The following is a 21,065-nucleotide window of genomic DNA, read 5'->3' as shown; positions in this document are numbered from 1 at the left end:
ATTCCCTTAATGTTAAAGGGCTTAATAGTCCAGGTAAGCGTCGTTTATTGCTTAAGGAGTTAGATCGCATCCGAGCGGATGTGGTGTTTCTCCAAGAAACACATTTGCGAAAATGCTATCTGGGTTTAATGAGGCACCCTAAATTTCCTTATCAATACTGGGCTGCAGCCACTCCCACTGCCAAATATGCGGGTACTGGCATTCTTATTCATAAGGATATGCATTTTGAATTTAAAGACCAGTTTATGGATGCATCGGGCAGGCTGGTCATGTTGAAAATATTGTTGGGGGGGGAAATCCTTTCTTTGATCTCGGTGTATGGGCCTACTGATCATAAGGCTGACTTCTTTAACCAAATGAGCAGTACTCTGTTGTCCAAAATAGAAGGCTCTGTAATTATTGGAGGGGATTTTAATCTCACATTGGATCCCAGTAAAGATACTTCTACTGGGACTAGCTCGGACCCTAGGGTGGCTAGACAAGCACTTAAACGTTTGATTACAGGCATGGGATTAGTGGATGTATGGCGAACACGTTTTCCTAGATCCAGGAATTATACCTTTTATTCCAATCCCCATAATAGTTATTCGAGGATTGATATGTTCTTGGGTAGCAGGAGTTTACTCCCTAGGATAAAAGAGGTCGAGATTGAGGCTATGGTGTGGTCAGATCATGCTCCTGTTTGGTTCACTCTGCACCTCCAGGACTACGATAGAGGGATAAGATTTTGGAAATTAAATGACTCCCTCCTAAATGATCCCAGGTTTGTGTCTCAGCTGGAAAATGATATTCAGGAATACTTATTGCTTAATGATACTGGAGAAGTCACAGCGGGGACGCTCTGGGAATGTTTAAAAGCGACACTTAGAGGTAAAATTATAGCTCGAGCCTCTTATGTCAAGCGGCAAAGAGCGCGTGAGAGATCACACTTAGTGCAGCAGTTAACAACACTAGAGAAAAATCACAAATTATGTCCCACTCGGAGGGGTTTACTTCGATCTATTGAGGAGGTGCAGTCTAAAATATCCGCTATTGACAACGTAACCATAGCATATCAGTTAGAGCGGATTCAACAAAAATACTTTGAAGGGGGCAACAAAGCAGGGAAGCTGCTGGCACACAAATTGAAGCGTAAACAGGATCAAGCGTCTATTGTAAAAATTAAAAGTCCAGATGGGTCTATGCTTGTGGATGGTAAAGAAATTAGACAGCGCTTTCAGCAATATTTTGCTGAATTATATTCTGCTAATGCAACGATTTCCCAGGAGGGGATAGATAGTTATCTGGATAATTCCAATTTACAAATTTTAGATCCCTCCCAGAGGCTTATTTTGGATAAAGATATTTCAGAATTAGAAATACGGAAAGTTATTCAAGAATTAAAACCAGGTAAATCTCCAGGCATCGATGGCTATACAGGGAGATTTTATAAACAATTTGCTCCTTTGTTGGCTCCTGTCTTGGCAAAGTTCTTTAAATCCTTAAGGGAAGGTAATTCGCTCTCTTCTACAGCTAATACGGCTGGTATTACGATTTTGGCCAAACCCGGAAGGGACCCTACCGCGTGTGGCTCTTATAGGCCAATCTCCCTTATTAATATTGATCTGAAGATTTTGGCAAAGATTTTGGCCAACAGGCTGAATGGGTTTTTGGCACAAATTATTCATCCAGACCAAGCTGGGTTCATACCAGGTAGACAAGCTAGTGACAACGTGCATAAAATAATGGATATGATTTGGTGGGTCCAGCAAAATAAGCTGCCAGCGGTGGCTCTCTCGGTAGACGCTGAAAAGGCTTTTGATGTAGTTCATTGGCCTTATTTATTTGCTTTACTACAACGCTTAAATTTTGGTGCTAACTTTCTTCAATGGCTACACCAGCTATATCAACATCCTTTAGCGTGTATAAAGGTAAATGGGGGCTACTCGTCCACTTTTGCAGTACAAAGGGGTACTAGACAGGGCTGTCCCCTATCGCCCTTGTTATTTGCTATTTTTATTGAACCTCTAGCAAATAAAATCCGGAATAATCCAGAAATTAAGGGAATAAGAGTGGGGGCCTTTGAGACAAAATTATCTCTCTTTGCAGATGATATTTTGCTGCTGGTCACAGAACCGGAGCGATCTTTGCCACTGGTCTCCCAGGACTTGGAGGCCTTTGGTAAAGTCTCGGGTTTCCGCATAAATTGGGAAAAATCCGAACTACTCAATGTCAATATTTCTACTGCTTTGGAAAACTCTTTAAGGGAGAAATACCGATTTCGTTGGGCGAAATCATCTATTAAATATTTAGGGGTATATCTAAGCGTCACGCAAGATATGGTTCATCTTAACTACGATAGATTGTGGGCTCAGATTACGAGAGACTTAGAGGAATGGAACCGCTATAGAATATCCTGGTTTGGAAGAATAGCTGCTGTAAAAATGTCAATTTTACCTAAATTTCTGTATCTCTTCCAGACGCTTCCACTAGCCATTCCAAAACCCAGTCTTGTTAAATGGCAGAAACGCTTGTTATCTTATGTATGGGGAGGCCGGAGATCCAGAATTGCTTGCAAGACTTTGTACCGATCCAAAATACAGGGGGGCCTGAGTGTCCCTCATTTAGAGCAATATTATCTGGCGGCCAGGTTAAAGACCTTAATAGAGTGGCATAGACCTGCTTTGCAGAAACCGTGGATAGTGTTTAGCCAACAGCTGTTGGCCCATGTTCCACTATCTAGTTTATTATGGCAACCTAAAAAGACCTGGACTGCACAACCTTGGAAGGTTTTGCCACCCTCTATGCTGTTATCTCTGCAGCTGTGGGATACCAGGAAATCCCGGTTGGTGGGGACCCAAGAATATTATTCTAGCACTTATTTATATGCCAACTCCTTATTTACTCCGGGCTTTGAAAACCCGGCGTTCAGGGCTTGGGAAAAGAAGGGTATTTGTAATTGGGGACAGCTTTGGGGGGCACAACATATGATAGGTTTTCCGGAACTGCAGCAGAAATTTGGCTTAGGACAGTCTGATGTGTATTTGTATTTACAGCTGCGCCATTTTGCTCATTCCCACCATTTACCTATACACTTCGCACAAGGGCCATCTGATTTTGAACGTTTATGTTTAAATTCTCACCAAACCACAAAATTACTTTCCAATGTTTATGTATTCTTGGGGAAGGAACGGTACCAAACACCCACCTATATACGGGCATGGGAAACTGATCTACATAGAACCTTTTCCCAGGGTGCTTGGGAAGATCTTTTTTCTAGAATGGGAAAGGGCCTTATAGCCTCACATATTATTGAAAATTGTTGGAAAATGGTATTTCGTTGGTACTATTCGCCGGAGAGGCTACATCACATGTATCCTTCATTTTCCGGTAGTTGTTGGAGGGGTTGTCAGACGAAGGGTAGTTTCTTTCACATGTGGTGGGAGTGTAACCAAATTCGCCCTCTATGGGTACAACTGGAAGCTTGGTTAACCCAATTATATCATTTTCCCATATCAGTACTTCCGCAACAAGCATTGCTGGGTTTCCCTTTACATCAAGGACAAGAACACACCAATACCATGGTTAACTTTATTTTTACAGCAGCCAGGATTGAAATAGCAAGGCAATGGAGATCCCCACGACTTCCCTCGTTGTTGGATATTCAACGAAAAGTGGAGCAAATTTATAGACTGGCTGAAATCACAGCTTATCTTCGGCACACTGAGATCCCCTTCAGGAGTACCTGGAGATTGTTTTCTATTTGGAAGAGAAGCCAGGTTTCATCAGCGGGTGCCTCGGCGCCCTAAGCGAGGGAAGAGTCCTACACGGACAGACAGGCCCAGGAGATTGTACAGGATGGGACAGGACATTTTTCTTTAATATTACACGCTTTCATTTTTACATGCTCTATAACACTCATGTTAAACAGAGAGGGAGGGGGGGGAGGGAAGAGGGAATTGAATCTTGTATCTATGCACTATAGGTACTTGTTGAGGTATTACTAAGTTCCGTTTGGATACCGTGCATACGTGAGTTCATTGACATTTGACACGGCGTTTGTTGTTATACGTTAAGTCTTTATTGTGCTGTTCATTACTCTTATGCGAGTACATAACAAGTTATGCATTTACATGCAGAATTGACATTTGTAATGTTGCAATATTAAGCAATAAAACTTTCAAATTCAAAAAAAAAAAAAAAAAAGAGCTTGCCATCCTGGGCACAAGTGCCTCGGGGGAACCTAAGACGAACCCCCTACTAGAGGGACTCCGTCAGACCTCCCGCCATTTCCCACTATTACAAGCTGTCCAGCAATTAATTGACCTGGAATGGCCCCCCCAGAAACCATGTACCCTCTGGACGCTCTGCCGCCAAAGATCTCCTGGCATGTCCGAAAGTGGATGCCATGGTCTGCGTGGTCTCAAAGCGCACTACTATCCCAGTGAAAGGAGGAGCAGCACTCAAGGATGCTCAACACAGATGTCTGGAATCTATCCTCAAACAGTCCTTTGACGTCTCCGCTATGTCTTTACAGATCACGGCATGCTGTGCCGTGGTGACACGCGCCTGCTTAGCACAGACCAAGAACAACACTCCTGGGGAAGCCCTGGAACCAGCCGTATCATTCCTTGTGGACGCCGCTTCGGATCTGGTACGCACAGCAGCTAGAGGAGTCTCATCCACCGTGGCAGCCAGAAGACAAATCTGGCTCTGAAACTGGTCGGCCGACGCATCCTCCAAAACAAGACTCACAAGGATGCCTTTCAAGGGAGCACTCTTGTTCGGAAGCGAACTAGAGAAACTAGCCAACAAGTGGGGCGAGTCCCCACTTTTGTGGCTACCGGAGGACCAGGAATAAGAGAAACCAACGATGCTTCCCCCGAACCTCCAGGGGCAGAGGTTCACAAAGCTTCAACCCATATAGAAGCTCATATCAAGCGGCCTGCTCTGGAGGCCAGAGCCAGTCCTTTCGGAACAAACACAATAAAAGGGGAGCCAGCTCGGGCCCCAGCCGCACCCCACAATGAAGATCAGCTGACCCATCCAAAGGAAGAAGCCATAGGGGGCAGACTGGCTCTATTCTACCAAAGATGGGTCTCGAGATAACTTTGGACAAGTGGGTCCTATCCATCATTTGAGAGGGATATTACCTGGATTTTCACCACCTCCCTCCGGACAAGTTTGTGGAATCCCCCTGCCACGACCCTTCCAAGAGAATGGCAGTGGAAGCTACACTGACCAGATTACTAGCCTTAGAGGCTATAACACTGGTGCCTCCACAACAAATAAATACTGGCCATTTTTCCATCTATTTTATCGTTTCCAAGAAGGAAGGAACGTTCAGACCTATCCTGGACCTCAAGGCAGTCAACCGTTACCTGAAGATTCCCCGCTTCCGCATGGAAACCCTACGCTCGGTAATAAGGGCGATATAACTGGGAGAGTTCCTTACCTTCCTGGATCTGTCGGAAGCCTATCTACACATTCCGATCCGTCAAGAGCATCAGCGTTTTCTATGCTTCTCGATCCTGGACCATCACTACCAGTTCCGGGCACTACCTTTCGGGTTCACCAATATCATAGTGGTGGTGGCAGCAACACTAAGGAAGGAAGGAATCCGCGTGCACCCTTATCTAGACGATTGTCTGATCAGAGGAAAGCCACCAGGCAACCAACAGAGTCAAGACTCTACTGGAGAGCCTCGGGTGGGTGGTCAACATAAGCAAGAGCTGCCTGCAGTCTTCCCAATCTCTAGAATACCTGGGAGTCCGGTTCGATACCAAACAAGACAAGGTCATCCTGACACTGACAAGGAGATCAAAACTGATGACCCAGTTACGAACCCTGTTGAGCGAACTTCGCCCCACAGCATGGGATTACCTACAAGTTCTCTGCCTCATGGCATCCACACTGGAAGTAGTCCCATGGGCACGAGCTCACATGAGACCCCTACAACGCTCAATACTATCACGATGGAATCCACTGTCCCAGAACTACACCATACGGCTTCAGCTCCCAGACAGAGTTCGGGCCCAACTACGATGGTGTCTATAGGAGGCCCATCTAAGCCAGGGAACAAGACTATCCTCCCCAACCTGGATCCTACTCACCACATATGCCAGCCTGCGAGGATGGGGAGCACACTACCAGGAGCTAACCGCCCAAGGGCAATGGAACAAAGAAGAGTCGGGATGGAATATCAATCGCCTAGAAGCCCGGGCAGTCAGACTAGCCTGCCTAAGGTTTGGTCACCGACTCCGAGGCAAAGCGGTCAGAGTAATGTCAGACAACGCCACAACAGTGGCCTACATCAACCATCAGGGAGGAACCAGAAGCCAACAGGTAACTCTGGAAATAGACCCCCTAATGTCATGGGCGGAAATGAATCTTCAAGAGATCTCGGCCGTCCACATTGCCGGGAAAGACAATGTCGCAGCGGACCACCTCAGCAGAGAGAGTCTAGATCCAGGAGAATGGAAACTGTCAACCACAGCATTCCAATTGATAGTAAACTGTTGGGGAACACCAACCATGGACCTCCTGGCAAGCCGGTCCAAAGCCCAGGTACCCAGTTTCTTCAGCCGCAGGCGGGAGCCCCAGTCCCAGGGAATCGATGCCCTGATACAGACCTGGTCACAGGAGACTCTGTTATACACCTTCCCGCCGTGGCCCCTATTGGGCGCAATCATCCACAAGATAGAACTCCACAGGGGGCCAGTACTTCTAGTGGCCCTGGACTGGCCAAGAAGACCATGGTATGCAGACATGCGAAGACTGATGGTAGGGAACCCCCTGCCGCTACCTCAACACAGAGACCTGTTCCAACAGGGACCGATCCTCCACGAGGATCCAGCTCTATTCTCTCTTACGGTCTGGCCATTGAGAGGACTCGCCTAAGGAGGAGGGGATACTCGGGGGCAGTAATTGACAACCTACTCCGAGCACGCAAGCTCTCCACATCCCTAACATACATAAGGATTTGGAGAGTATTTGAATCCTGGTGTGAGGACCACGACATCATACCACACTCCGTCAAAATTCCTGTGATTTTGCAATTCCTACAGAACGGACTACAGAAGGGATTGTCCCTCAACTCTATCAAGGTACAGGTGACAGCCTTGTCATGCTATGGAACCAAGAGCGAGAGCGGCAGCATAGCCTCTCACCCGGATGTCTCCTGCTTCCTGAAAGGAGTCAAGCACATCCGACCATCCCTAAAGTGGCCGGTGCCTCTTTGGAACCTCAACCTGGTCCTAGATTTCCTAGCAGGACCCTCCTTCAGACCTCTCTGTGGCCTGTCTCTCAGACTATTAATATTGAAGACAGCCTTCTTGCTGGCAGTCTGTTCAGCTCTTCATATATCCGAGCTACAAGCACTGTCCTGCCGGGAGCCGTTCCTCAGACTCATCCCGGGAATCATCCAGTTACGTACAGTTCCGTCGTTCCTCCCCAAAGTGGTGTCTCACTTCCATCTCAACCAAACCATCTCGCTACCATCACCAGATGAGCATAAGAATTCGGAAGAGGCTCGAAGTCTACGACATCTCAACATCAGCAGGCTCCTAGTCCGATACCTGGAAAGCCTGGAATCCGTACGAAAGACGGACCATCTATTCGTTCTTCACAGCGGGAAGAAACAAGGGGAAGCGACCTCATGAGCAACCATAGCCCGCTGGATCAAAGAAGTCATCAAGGCGGCCTACGTGGAGGCAGGCAAGCCACCGCCTTTACAAGTCAAGGACCATTCGACTAGAGCCCAGGCAGTGTCCTGGGCGGAAACCAAGATGCTGTCACCCGCCGAGATCTGCAGAACATATAGAAAGACATGGTTTAATGGAACAAAGTCAGCATGGCTTTACCCAGGGCAAGCCTTGCCTCACAAATCTGCTTCACCTTTTTGAAGGAGTTAATAAACATGTGGATAAGGGTGAACCGGTAGATATAGTATACTTGGATTTTCAGAAGGCGTTTGACAAAGTTCCTCATGAGAGGCTTCTAGGAAAAGTAAAAAGTCATGGGATAGGTGGCGATGTTCTTTCGTGGATTGCAAACTGGCTAAAAGACAGGAAACAGAGAGTAGGATTAAATGGACAATTTTCTCAGTGGAAGGGAGTGGACAGTGGAGTGCCTCAGGGATCTGTATTGGGACCCTTACTTTTCAATATATTTATAAATGATCTGGAAAGAAATATGACGAGTGAGGTAATCAAATTTGCAGATGACACAAAATTGTTCAGAGTAGTTAAATCACAAGCAGATTGTGATAAATTGCAGGAAGACCTTGTGAGACTGGAAAATTGGGCATCCAAATGACAGATGAAATTTAATGTGGATAAGTGCAAGGTGATGCCTATAGGGAAAAATAACCCATGCTATAATTATACAATGTTAGGTTCCATATTAGGTGCTACAACCCAAGAAAGAGATCTAGGTGTCATAGTGGATAACACATTGAAATCGTCGGTTCAGTGTGCTGTGGCAGTCAAAAAAGCAAACAGAATGATGGGAATTATTAGAAAGGGAATGGTGAATAAAACGGAAAATGTCATAATGCCTCTGTATCGCTCCATGGTGAGTCCGCACCTTGAATACTGTGTACAATTCTGGTCGCCGCATCTCAAAAAAGATATAATTGCGATGGAGAAGGTACAGAGAAGGGCTACCAAAATGATAAGGGGAATGGAATAACTCCCCTATGAGGAAAGACTAAAGAGGTTAGGACTTTTCAGCTTGGAGAAGAGACGACTGAGGGGGGGATATGATAGAGATGTTTAAAATCATGAGAGGTCTAAAACGGGTAGATGTGAATCTGTTATTTACTCTTTCGGATAGTAGAAAGACTAGGGGGCACTCCATGAAGTTAGCATGGGGCACATTTAAAACTAATCGGAGAAAGTTCTTTTTTACTCAATGCACAATTAAACTCTGGAATTTGTTGCCAGAGGATGTGGTTAGTGCAGTTAGTATAGCTGTGTTTAAAAAAGGATTGGATAAGTTCTTGGAGGAGAAGTCCATTACCTGCTATTAAGTTCACTTAGAGAATAGCCACTGCCATTAGCAATGGTAACATGGAATAGACTTAGTTTTTGGTTCTTGCCAGGTTCTTATGGCCTGGATTGGCTACTGTTGGAAACAGGATGCTGGGCTTGATGGACCCTTGGTCTGACCCAGTATGGCATTTTCTTATGTTCTTATGGTCCTCCAGCCACACCTTCTCCAGGTTTTACTGCCTGGATGTTCAGGCTTGGGAGGACACAGCATTTGCAAGGGCAGTACTAAGTGTGTCACGGGCAGCCTCCCACCCGGTTCGGGAGTAGCTTTTATACATCCCATTGGTCCTGAGTCCATCTGCTACACACTAGGAAATGGAGAAATTACTTATCTGATAATTTCGTTTTCCTTAGTGAAGACAGATGGACTCAGCATCCCACCCACGGCTGCCGTTACTCATGGAATTCTCGGGGGACATCCCTGGGAGCGAGTGATTCAAGGGTAAGCCATGCTTTCCTTCATCTAGGACACCCATCCTACCGGGTGTCGACATTTCTCGGTTGAGGGCACTGGCGGTCTCCAGCTATAGCCAATTCAACTGGTCCAAATTAAGTTAACAAAGATATAAAGTTAATCAAGTTATACACGTTATAAAGTTAATCAAGTTATTCAAATTAGTCAGTCACGCATATGTCCACAATGCTTTTCGAGGAGCTGAAGAGGTGCACTTCCTGCAGGGGTATATGTACTGGGGCTGACGTCAGATTGAAATCTGATCCGTCTCCAACTGCTATCAGGAGTACACTATACCCATTGGTCCTGAGTCCATCTGTCTACACTAAGGAAAACGAAATTATCAGGTAAGTAATTTCTCCATTTATACACAGACACTAGTTACAATCAAACAAGGCACAGGTGTGGATACCTACCCTTCATTTCCATCTCAACCTGTGTGTGTCTACCTGAGTGTATTTTATCAGCCCAAACATTCAAGGGTTTGTTAATTTTTGAACAGAACCATTTTATTTTTTCATTTATTGCACTGGTTTGTTTAAAGAAATACTTCTCCTAGTTTAGGCTTATTTGATTTTAAGTGGCAGAGGAAGGACTTTTAGGGGAGCTGTCCCTGTTTGTAGTGCTGGACTGGAATCTCCAGCGAGGGTCTTGCTGCTGTCTTACAGGCTGATGCAATAATCTTGGCGCTAATAAAATGTGTGCTGGGTTTCAGCGTACATTTTTAACACCAAGATTTTTTTTTTTCAACTCCCAATGCAATAAGCTAATCATTTGCTAATGTATCAGGAATTAAAAAATATGTAAAAACTGTAAAATGTGCCTTTGGCACAGGTCAAATGCACATTTTAACTAGGAAATGGGGTGGAAACATCCCTAACAGACTGCCGCTGCCACTTATCCAGATAAATACTGATTTATCTGACTATCTGACAGAGGGAAATAGCCACCATATATGCCTGTAAATCGGTACTTATGTGGCTATCTGCCATGGGTCACTGCTACTTAGTTGGATAAGTACTTTATCTGGCTAAGTAGTGGCGAACTGTACCAGATAGCTGTATAAGTACTGATTTATGCGGCCTTCTAGCAGTTGCTTCCCGCTGCCAAGTAAATGGATAAATCAGTATTTATCTGAGTAAGTGGCGAAGGTGGTTATCACCACTTACCCAGATAAGTCAGCTTACCTACATAAATCACTTGTTATCCGGGTAAGTGGCGTAGGCTGCTAGCACTTACCCAGAAAGTTTTTTACTGTTTTTTAAACTTCTAAAAAACTTTTTTATTCTTGTTTTCATATCACTGGAAATTTAACTCCAGCTCTAACAGGGGTTAAGTTTACAGCGCTAAAAAAGGCACACTGGCCAGATGCAGTCTCTCTGCAGTGGGGAATAATGCTTAATGTTCTCATTTGCATGTGATTTCCATTTGAGGGTGCTAAGCAGTACTTCCATGTGGAAACCTGTGTTTTCTGTGTGTAAAACCAGCAAGTTGTTTACCTGCAGAAAATGCATGTTGAAATGTGCGCAGAATGGTACGTTCAGCTCAACACACCTTTCTGCATCGGCCTGTTAGAGCTTACATTAAGATTTACATTAATCTTAATGTAAGCTCTTAAATAACCAGGTCTTAAGGTTTAAGACCTGGTTATTTAAACAAGCCTTTCCCTAAGTTCACTGATCCGCCTAAGCTAGCATTACTGAGCATCCAATACACTGTAAATAATTGCTCTGCTCATTGAGTTACCTTCTGCTTGTCTTCTTCTTCCTCCAGTTCTATCACCCCTGTTTTAATGTAACTATTACTTTCCTCGCTATGTTAATTGTTTAAGGTTCTTGTACCCTGGTTCCATGTAAACCGACATGATATGATTGTAAATCATGAATGCCGGTATAAAAAAGCACTAAATAAAATTAAAAAAAAGATTTCATAAAACCACTACTGTGTCACTAATGCAAGCTTCCTGGCTTTTACTTATTCTTGTTGGTGATAGTTTTCCTTTTCCCTTCCTACAGCTATTCTCCTTGCAGTCCTTAGTTATGGTGGACTTTGGGTTATCTGGATGTTTGGATACTTTCTGATTAGGTAAGTGTTACCTTTTGCTCTCAAAAGAAGAAGAACATCTTTTTTTGAGTCTTTGAACTTCAAATTATGAGAGAATATAAAGTGATTTATTGAGTTGGCCAAAATAATAAAAGTATCTGTACTTAAACCGTGCCTCTTTTCCAGCAGTGACATATTTATGTGGTGTTTGTATGGTATTTCTGATTTCTCACTCATGTTTGTTCAGTTATTCAGAATCACGGTATTGTAGACACCCAGTTACTACATAACAAAAATGACACATGAGGAGCAGAACTGACATCTTTTCACAGTGATATTCAATTGCCTTATATAAACTAAAAGCATCTTGCATTTGTCTTTTCTTCTGGTGACACTTGTCAGCATAGGACCACTGTTAGTCTAGACCAAGAATCTCCACTATTTTTATGAGAAGGGCCAAATAGAACATTTCAAATTACCAAGCAGGCCGATTAAAAATGTTACTCCTTTCCATTCCCCTCAGCATATAATTTTAAACCATTAAAATTTGTATAGAAAATATTTACCATATTTTGCGCTCCATGAGACGCACCTAGGATTCAGAGGGGGAAAATTTAAAAAAAAAAAAAATGGTGTGCTAAACCGGCTTTGTTCCTGGGGTCTGTGCATCTCATGGAGCAAATTAGGGGAGTTTTTTTTGTCCCCATTTCGTTTTTGGGTCTGGGGAGAGCCATTTCGGTCCACTCCCCAGATCAGAAAACTTTTATCGTTCTCTTTCTGTGGGAAACCCCCCCCCCCCCCCCCCCCCCCCCCAAAAATAAAAATCCCCATCCCAACCCTTAAAATTAAATTAACTACAATCCCTCACCCTCCTGACCCCCCGCCCCAAAGACCTGCCAAAAGTCCCTGAAGATCCAGCGGGGGTCCAGGAGCGATCTCCTGCACTCGGGCCGTCAGCTGCCAGTAATCAAAATGGCGTCAGCCCCTGTGACATACTGGCAGCCGACGGCCCGAGTGCAGGTATTTTTTCCAAGTCAGTAGTCCAACAAGTCAAAAAAAAACTACTGAGGTTAAATTAGTATAATATATCTCAATTTAATTTGCAAAATCTTCAAAAATATTTTATAAAATTTCCCTACAACTGTGTTCATAAATACTGGACCATTTATAACATAAAACACCTAAAGTGCTTTATATATATATATAAACAAGCCAGCTTAGATGGAATCATCACACATGTTTGAAGACATGCCTACTGCTTTTTTTAGAAGCATACTAGCGAAAAGTGCTCAGGTAGTCTTGTCTGTAAAAACCTTTGTGTTTGTTGGGGGTGGGAGGCCTCTGTTTGTGTGGAGAGGGTGGGCAGGAGGGCCTTTGTGTGGATGATGGCCCTGTTCCTATTTGTATGTGTCTGCCTGTGAGCGCTTCTGCATAGTTGCACATGCTTCTGCCTGCCATGTGCAAGTTTACGTGCAAGCTTATTTGCACCTGTGTCTATGCCTGCCTGTCCCTGTGTGTGGGAGCATGAGAGATGGAGCTTCACAGACAGTGCAATTTACTTCCTGAGAATAGGCATCAAATATTAGATTTATTCTGTGTAAGCTATTGTTGCCAATAAAAGCAGTGATAGCCTATGTGATTTGGCATATTTTTTACCTTGAGAGGATAAATGCCTTAATCTAGTCTAGCCCAGAGAGCAAGCCCATGTATGTATTCCCTCCTTGGCCCCTTATTGACAAAGTAATATAGGATAGAAGATCATCCCTTAGAAGCAATCCTGGTAATCATGGTATTGGCTGAGGAGACCTTGATATACCTACCTACGTCTTACCAGGACCCCCCTGCAATTCCACAGAAAACAGGGATTGCTGTGGCAGGGCCTGGAAGACCCTACCAATGGAAGACCCATCTCCATTTTGTCTTGTGGCCTGGCCCTTGAAAAAGCATAGCTGTAAGGCAGAGGGTATTCCCAAGCAGTACTAGCAACCGTGCTGAAAACATGTAAAAATTCAATCTGGTTAGCCTATATTTGAATGGAGGCTATTTGAAGTCTATTGCTGGGAGCTCGAGATTTCCCCTTAGAAATCAGAAATTTCACAAATCCTTCTTACAGAAGGGGCTTAGTGCTTAGTTTGCTGAAGGGTCAAATGGCAGCCATATCCCATTACAGGAGAAGCATCAAAGGTAGCCACACACCCTGATGTAGTGTGCTTTCTTAAAGGAGTGAAGTATGTACTTCCCCCTTAGTGGGACTTTATCTGGTCCTCAGAGCACTAGTAGGGAGTATCCATTGAATCCTTAAAGCTAGCATCTATTAAGGATCTATCACTAAAATGATCTTATTGATAGCAATCTCCTTCGCTAGCCGCATTTCAGAAGTTTAAGCCCTCTCTTGCCAGGAGCCTTGCTTGGTAATTTCTCCTCATTCAGTCACCTTCCAATTGGTGCCCTCATTGCTGCCAAAGGTGGTATCTTTTCTTCAGTCTGAATCAGTTGGTGTCACTACCAACCTTCAGAAGGAATGAATACAGAGGGAAGGACAAAAGGCTATACCATCTGGATATGCACCACATAATAGATACCTAAACATAACCAACCTATTCAGGAAATCAAACAAGTCATTTTTGCTGTTCAGTGGGCCACAGAAGTGAGAAGCAGCCTCCAAGTCCATGCTAGGTGGATGGATTAAAGAAGCAATCTCCTTGGCCTACATCCTCAATGGTGGGCAGGCACTCCATGCACACACTACAAGGGTGCAAGCATTATCCTAGGTAGAAACATCATCTGTAGCCCCAGGTGAAATTTTCAGGGCTGCCACCTGGTCATCCCTGCACTTGTTCTCGTTCTCCAAACATTATATGCTTGGACATACAGGCTAGAAGAAAGCAGCCTTTGGCTCAGAGTTCCTTAAGGCAGCCCTGTCTCCCTTCCACCCAGCCTAGGGGTAGCTAGCTTTTGTAGCTCCCAAGAATAAGGACTGGGCTAAGCAGGAGGAAAAGGAAGGTAAAATTGTTCTTACCTGTTAATTTTCTTTCTTTGAACACTGCTTGACTAGTTCAGAGCCCCATGCAAGAATACAGGAGCAGTAAGCAGAGACATCGGAGATAATTCAGCTTGCGCTCTCTTCTTCCTTTCTGCCCTCCCAAGAAGGGGAATAACCCTTAAAAAATATATCTATCTATCATATCTCTCACTCTCTCTTTAGATATCTAGATTTAGATATCTAGCGAGGCAGATATTGAGATATATATATATATTGTCCAGTTGCTTTGACTGTAAGCTACTGGCAAAGGCATATGGCCATTCCTCTCTTATAGCCAAGAATGAGATCATGAGGGGGGCTTTGCCATCTGTCTCTGGCAACTGAGGAGCAGGGAAATCCCAAGTGTAAGGACTGGTCTAGTAGGACTCAAGGAAAGAAAATTAAGGTAAGAACAATTTTATCTTAAGATCCTAACTTTGTTTCTGTTTCCCTGCCTTAACTCTGCTCCTATACCCACCAACGTTTTAGGCTTCTAAATTTAGGGGCCTAATGAAATTAGGAGCCTAAATATAGAATCTCATCCTTAGTAAGTTTTCAAAAGGCCCAATTTTAGGATTTAACTATGCAAGCTAGGAGCCGAATCACTTTGAAAATTGGCCCCTGAGTTTTTATATTCTTACATTCCTGAAGAGGAACTGTTGGTGGTTGTACAACAGTATTTGAATAAGCACACTTCCAAATTGAGGATTCCTGTGTGTTTTCCTATTTGCTTTTACTTGGTTAGCTTTGACTACAAATTATTTTAGTCCTCCAATTATTGTTCCTCTAATCTGATAAAAAACAAAAAAAAAGTGCTGGAGCGACTGTGGCCCCAGATATTACTTTGGTATATGTTGCAAAGTTTGGGGGGAATGATGGGCATATACCGTACATCTCAGTTTTAGTCATCTATTACAGTATTTCTCAGCCCTCTCCTGGATGTACACTTAACCAGTTCGGTTTTCAGGCTATCTGTAAGGAATATACATGAGATAGATTTGTATACATTTGAAACCAAGGGCATGCAAATCTCTCTCATGCATATTCATTGCCGCAATCCTAAAAACCCAACTAGCTAAGGGTGCCTGCAGGAGAGTGTTGGGAAATACTGATCTATTAGTTGGTATATATACAATGATGATATCTGTACATTGGAAAAACACAGAGGTAGATTTTAAAGAATTTTTTTTTGTGTGGGTAAATTCAAGAGGCCCTAAACTTAAACTTGTAAATCATTTGAACACTAAACAAATCCCATTTTTGAGTATGATCTACTTTGATTTATAAGAAACCCACAGATAGAAACACTTTCCTCCAATATGATAGTGATCATCCTCGGTCATAGAGGGATAATATTCCTGTGGGGCAGGTTTTGATGCTTAGAAAAATGTTCCTTCATGGAAGAATTTAAAAAGCAGGCAGACCTAGTGGCAGCAAGTTTCATTCAGAAGGGTTATCCTGTGCAGGTAATTAGAGAGAGAGTTAAACAAGCTTTGCATTGTACTTAATTTGTTGTTGCAGCCTAAGTCAGGCAGTGGCCAGAGAAGTTTGACTTGTATCCTTTGTTTTTCAAATTGTGTAGATCAGGTTAGACGTATTATTCATTGGTATTGGTCAGTGTTGAAATTACATGAGATCGACAAAAAGCTTTTCCCCATTTATTATAGGGGCCTGAATCTGAAGAACATTTTAGTGTTCTCAGATTTTATGTGATCAGAACAGACGAGAATGTATTCCTGGGTCATTGTCAAGGAGGAAAACGTGGCATTTATATACCGTACCTACCTATATTTTAAACCCTGCAGTTGCAAACTTCCAAAGTAAAGATCCACCACTGCTCCCTATGCACCAGTGCTAAAGCCAGATTTTCTCTGTGTCGAGGGTACAAACTTTCAACGATAAAACATTTCAAATCATTGACCTCCTCCCCACTGCTTCCCAACGTGAAAACAGCAGTGCTTCCCTAGGCAAATTCTTAACTTTTATCTTCCACAATATGTTTAATAGACCTAATTGTTTTTCTCATGTAATATAATTTACATGGGCATATAATCATACATATTACATTTTTAGTATCCAATCTGAAGAACGTTTCAACTAATAAGATTTGTGTGTTGGATGAATAAATGTTTTTAACTCACACATTGTGTGGTGATTTTTCTTAAGAAACTTTGGTAAGGGTGGAAGGATTGAGAGCATATTTTGATGGGTTGAAAATCTTGAGATTTTCAATCTTGGTTGTTTGAGTGTAGAATTGTATTGGGTGTTCTTAGTCATGTGTTCTATTAGAACTCAGGATAATAATGTTGGCTGCACTGTTAATATGTTTGTGTATGTAAGGAGAAGTGTAACCACCCCATGATTTTTTTTCAGGGTGTGTAAGGAGATGTAAATCCTTGGGCTGTGGTGGAATCAATACTACCCAGCTCAAGAATTACGGGCTGGGTCAATGCTGACAGGCCCACATGCTACAAGCTTGGGACAAGAAAGAGGAGGCTTCACCTGTACAAACCTCTTCCTTTGAGGGTGAGCCTCCAGGGGCGATCCGGGAAACGACAGACCGGTTAGCCTGACTTCAGTGCCAGGAAAAATAGTGGAAAGTGTTCTAAACATCAAAATCACAGAACATATAGAAAGACATGGTTTAATGGAACAAAGTCAGCATGGCTTTACCCAGGGCAAGTCTTGCCTCACAAATCTGCTTCACTTTTTTGAAGGAGTCAATAAACATGTGGATAAAGTTGAACCAGTAGATGTAGTATACTTGGATTTTCAGAAGGCGTTTGACAAAGTTCCTCATGAGAGGCTTCTAGGAAAAGTAAAAAGTCATGGGATAGGTGGCGATGTCCTTTCGTGGATTGCAAACTGGCTAAAAGACAGGAAACAGAGTAGGATTAAATGGACAATTTTCTCAGTGGAAGGGAGTGGACAGTGGAGTGCCTCAGGGATCTGTATTGGGACCCTTAATTTTCAATATATTTATAAATGATCTGGAAAGAAATACGACGAGTGAGATAATCAGATTTGCAGATGACACAAAATTGTTCAGAGTAGTTAAATCACAAGCAGATTGTGATAAATTGCAGGAAAGACCTTGTGAGACTGGAAAATTGGGCATCCAAATGGCAGATGAAATTTAATGTGGATAAGTGCAAGGTGATGCATATAGGGAAAAATAACCCATGCTATAATCACACAATGTTGGGTTCCATATTAGGTGCTACAACCCAAGAAAGAGATCTAGGTGACATAGTGGATAACACATTGAAATCATTGGTTCAGTGTGCTGCGGCAGTCAAAAAAGTAAACAGAATGTTGGGAATTATTAGAAAGGGAATGGTGACTAAAACGGAAAATGTCATAATGCCTTTGTATCGCTCCATGGTGAGACTGCACCTTGAATACTGTGTACAATTCTGGTCACCACATCTCAAAAAAGATATAATTGCGATGGAGAAGGTACAGAGAAGGGCGACCAAAATGATAAAGGGAATGGAATAGCTCCCCTATGAGGAAAGACTAAAGAGGTTAGGACTTTTCAGTTTGGAGAAGAGATGGCTGAGGGGGATATGATAGAGGTCTTTAAGATCATGAGAGGTCTAGAATGGGTAGATGTGAATTGGTTATTTACTGTTTCGGATAATAGAAAGACTAGGGGGCACTCCATGACGTTAACATGGGGCACATTTAAAACTAATTGGAGAAAGTTCTTTTTTACTCAACGCACAATTAAACTCTGGAATTTGTTGCCAGAGGATGTGGTTAGTGCAGTTAGTATAGCTGTGTTTAAAAAAGGATTGGATAAGTTCTTGGAGGAGAAGTCCATTACCTGCTATTAAGTTCACTTAGGGGCGGATTTTAAGAGCCCTGCTCGCCTAAATCCGCCCAAATCCGGGCGGATTTAGGTGAGCAGGGCCCTGCGCGCCGGTGAGCCTATTTTACATAGGCCTACCGGCGCGGCCAGAGCCCCGGGACTCGCGTAAGTCCTGGGGTTTTCGGAGGGGGGCGTGTCGGGGGCAGGACCGAGCGCAGTGGCGTTTTCGGGGCGTGTCGGGAGCGTTCCGGGGGCGGGCCAGGGGGCGTGGCTACGGCCCGGGGCGGTCCGGGGGCGTGGCTGCGCCCTCCAGACCCGCCCCCAGGTCGCGTCCCGGCGCGCTAGCGGCCCGCTGGCGCGCGGGGATTTACTTCTCCCTCTGGGAGGCGTAAATCCCCTGACAAAGGTAAGTGAGGGGTTTAGACAGGGCCGGGCGGGTGGGTTAGGTAGGAGAAGGGAGGGGAAGGTGAGGGGAGGGCAAAGGAAAGTTCCCTTCGATGCCGCTCCAATTTCGGAGTGGCCTCGGAGGGAACGGAGGTAGGCTGTGCGGCTCGGCGCGCGCCGGCTATACGGAATCGATAGCCTTGCGCGCGCCGATCCCGGATTTTAGCGGATACGCGCGGCTACGCGCGTATCTACTAAAATCCAGCGTACTTTTGTTGGCGCCTGGAGCGCCAACAAAAGTACGCCTATTCGCGGTATTTGAAAATCTACCCCTTAGAGAATAGCCACTGCCATTAGCAATGGTAACATGGAATAGACTTAGTTTTTGGGTACTTGCCAGGTTCTTATGGCCTGGATTGGCCACTGTTGGAAACAAGATGCAGGGCTTGATGGACCCTTGGTCTGACCCAGTATGGCATTTTCTTATGTTCTTATGTAGGGATGTGCTCTGTAGATCCACGCTGCTGCTTCATCTTCCTCTCCTCAGTGCTTTTTACTTTCATCTGCTGCTGGTAAAACAGGAGGGAGAGTCTGTACTGGACTGAAGGCTTATGCTGGCTGGGAGCCAGAAGGAGGAGGAAATGTGCTGGGCAGGCATGCTGGGTAGGAAGTGGTGGGGGAAAGGAGGTTGAGTTTGCTGGGTAGGGAGAGTTGGAGGAAAGAGGGGCTGGGGCTGCTGGGCAGGGAGGAGAGATGGAAGCGAAGGGAGAGAAAGAGGTGTGGGGCCTGCTGGGTTGGGGGAGAAGGGAGGTCAGAAAATGCTGAGCAGGAAGGGGTGGGAAAGAGATGGTCAGAGGTAAGCTGGGTAGGGAAGGGGAAAGGCAGGGAGAATTGAGCAGGGGAGAGAGGGAGCACAGGGGAGAGGATGCAGGGGAAAATGTTGGACAGGGATATGAGCATGTGAAGGGACGATTGAATAGTTGGGAGAAGTGAGGGGTGATGGGGACATGGAGGGGAGTGACGGGATACAAGAGCCATAACATGTCAGTTTTGAGAATATACATTTGTTCTGTCATTGAGCTTTGCTTCGTGTAGGAGGAAATATATTTCTGTTTCTAGTTCTCCAGTTTTTCACTGCATGCAGAAGGTCTTGGGGTTTCCATTCCAGGTTTTGTTTCCATCTTTGTAATTTGTGATATTTTATTCCATATTAGGTGAAGGCAGGTCTGTCTGTATTCTGTATGTGTGTGACTGAGATGAGGTACTTTACTAGCATGTAGGGATTTGTATCAGTCTTGTTTGCTGCATTTTCTCAATATGATATTGCACTGGTGGTGAACTGCCGCCTTTCCATGGGTAAGGCTATTGCTGTTTCATTTTTTGGAGTTAGTGCTGCTGAGGTGTGGCAGGTTTGATAGACATGAACAGGGTGGAGTTTGTTTGCATTATTTTACAATGCGCCTGGTAGTAGAGGGACTTTGTGATGCTGTTATTAAGATGACACCAGAATCAGAATTTCATTTTTGTATGGCGAGTTGTACAGGGGAAAGTCTTAGTTCTGCTCTGCACTCATTGTTAGGAAGCGGGGGGACACACCTGTGGATGCAGAGCATGTGCTTATATTTAGTCCCATGATGGTCATGTGTTCAGTGTGTCACGCATGTGAGCGTCATCTCGCAGGTGTGTCCTGATAGAAGAAGTTTAAGAATCACTTTTTAAAGGGCTGAGGACTGTGCACACCTAAGGAAGGGTGGAGCTGCAGCTGTGTCATTGAAAAGGGTGATTGCGTCTCAGTGCTGGGCCTAGCCGGAGGTAAGGTTTGCTGGCTGCAGGATGGGCCTCGCGGTTGGCGCAGTATTATATCATCCCTTGCTTTATTTCTTTAAATATGAAGGTGAATGACAAAGATAAGGAGTTTTTCTGTGATGCCGAAAATAGTGTGTGTGTGTGTTTGGGGGGGGGGGGGTTTGAAACTTTTTATTTATTTGATAATTTTTTATATAACAGTGTAGGAGACAAGGAAAATAGTAAAAAAAAAAAAAAAGTCTTCCCATCCCCCCCTTCACATCATAATTAAGTGCGATGATCAGAGAACACAGTACATTAAGGTTAGTAGCCAGCAAAGGCAGGCAAAAAGAACAAAGACATTGGAACCACGTCAGGGAACAGTTAGAGCATTCCAATAAGTCCATTAGGGCATCCAGATTGCGTCATATAAAGACATGTTATGTTTGAGCAGACGGGTCAGCCTTTCCACTAACGCTATCTCATGGTAACTCACGCTAACTCATCTCCAGATTCCCTGACTCAACCCAC

At 44.2% G+C, this 21,065-nt stretch overlaps 1 protein-coding gene across 1 annotated transcript in view; it reads left to right on the top strand.

Moving 5' to 3' along the window:
* Positions 1 to 21,065, top strand: part of HGSNAT (heparan-alpha-glucosaminide N-acetyltransferase) — a 188,235-nt gene that overhangs the window by 44,275 nt on the left and 122,895 nt on the right. The window contains 1 exon segment of the mRNA XM_029601179.1: positions 11,502 to 11,571. Coding sequence (XP_029457039.1) covers positions 11,502 to 11,571 — 70 coding nt within the window.

This window comes from Rhinatrema bivittatum, chromosome 1 (assembly GCF_901001135.1).
Source record: "Rhinatrema bivittatum chromosome 1, aRhiBiv1.1, whole genome shotgun sequence".
In the NCBI taxonomy this organism is placed as follows: Eukaryota; Metazoa; Chordata; class Amphibia; order Gymnophiona; family Rhinatrematidae; genus Rhinatrema; species Rhinatrema bivittatum.
This window is presented reverse-complemented; position numbering and strand designations above follow the sequence as displayed.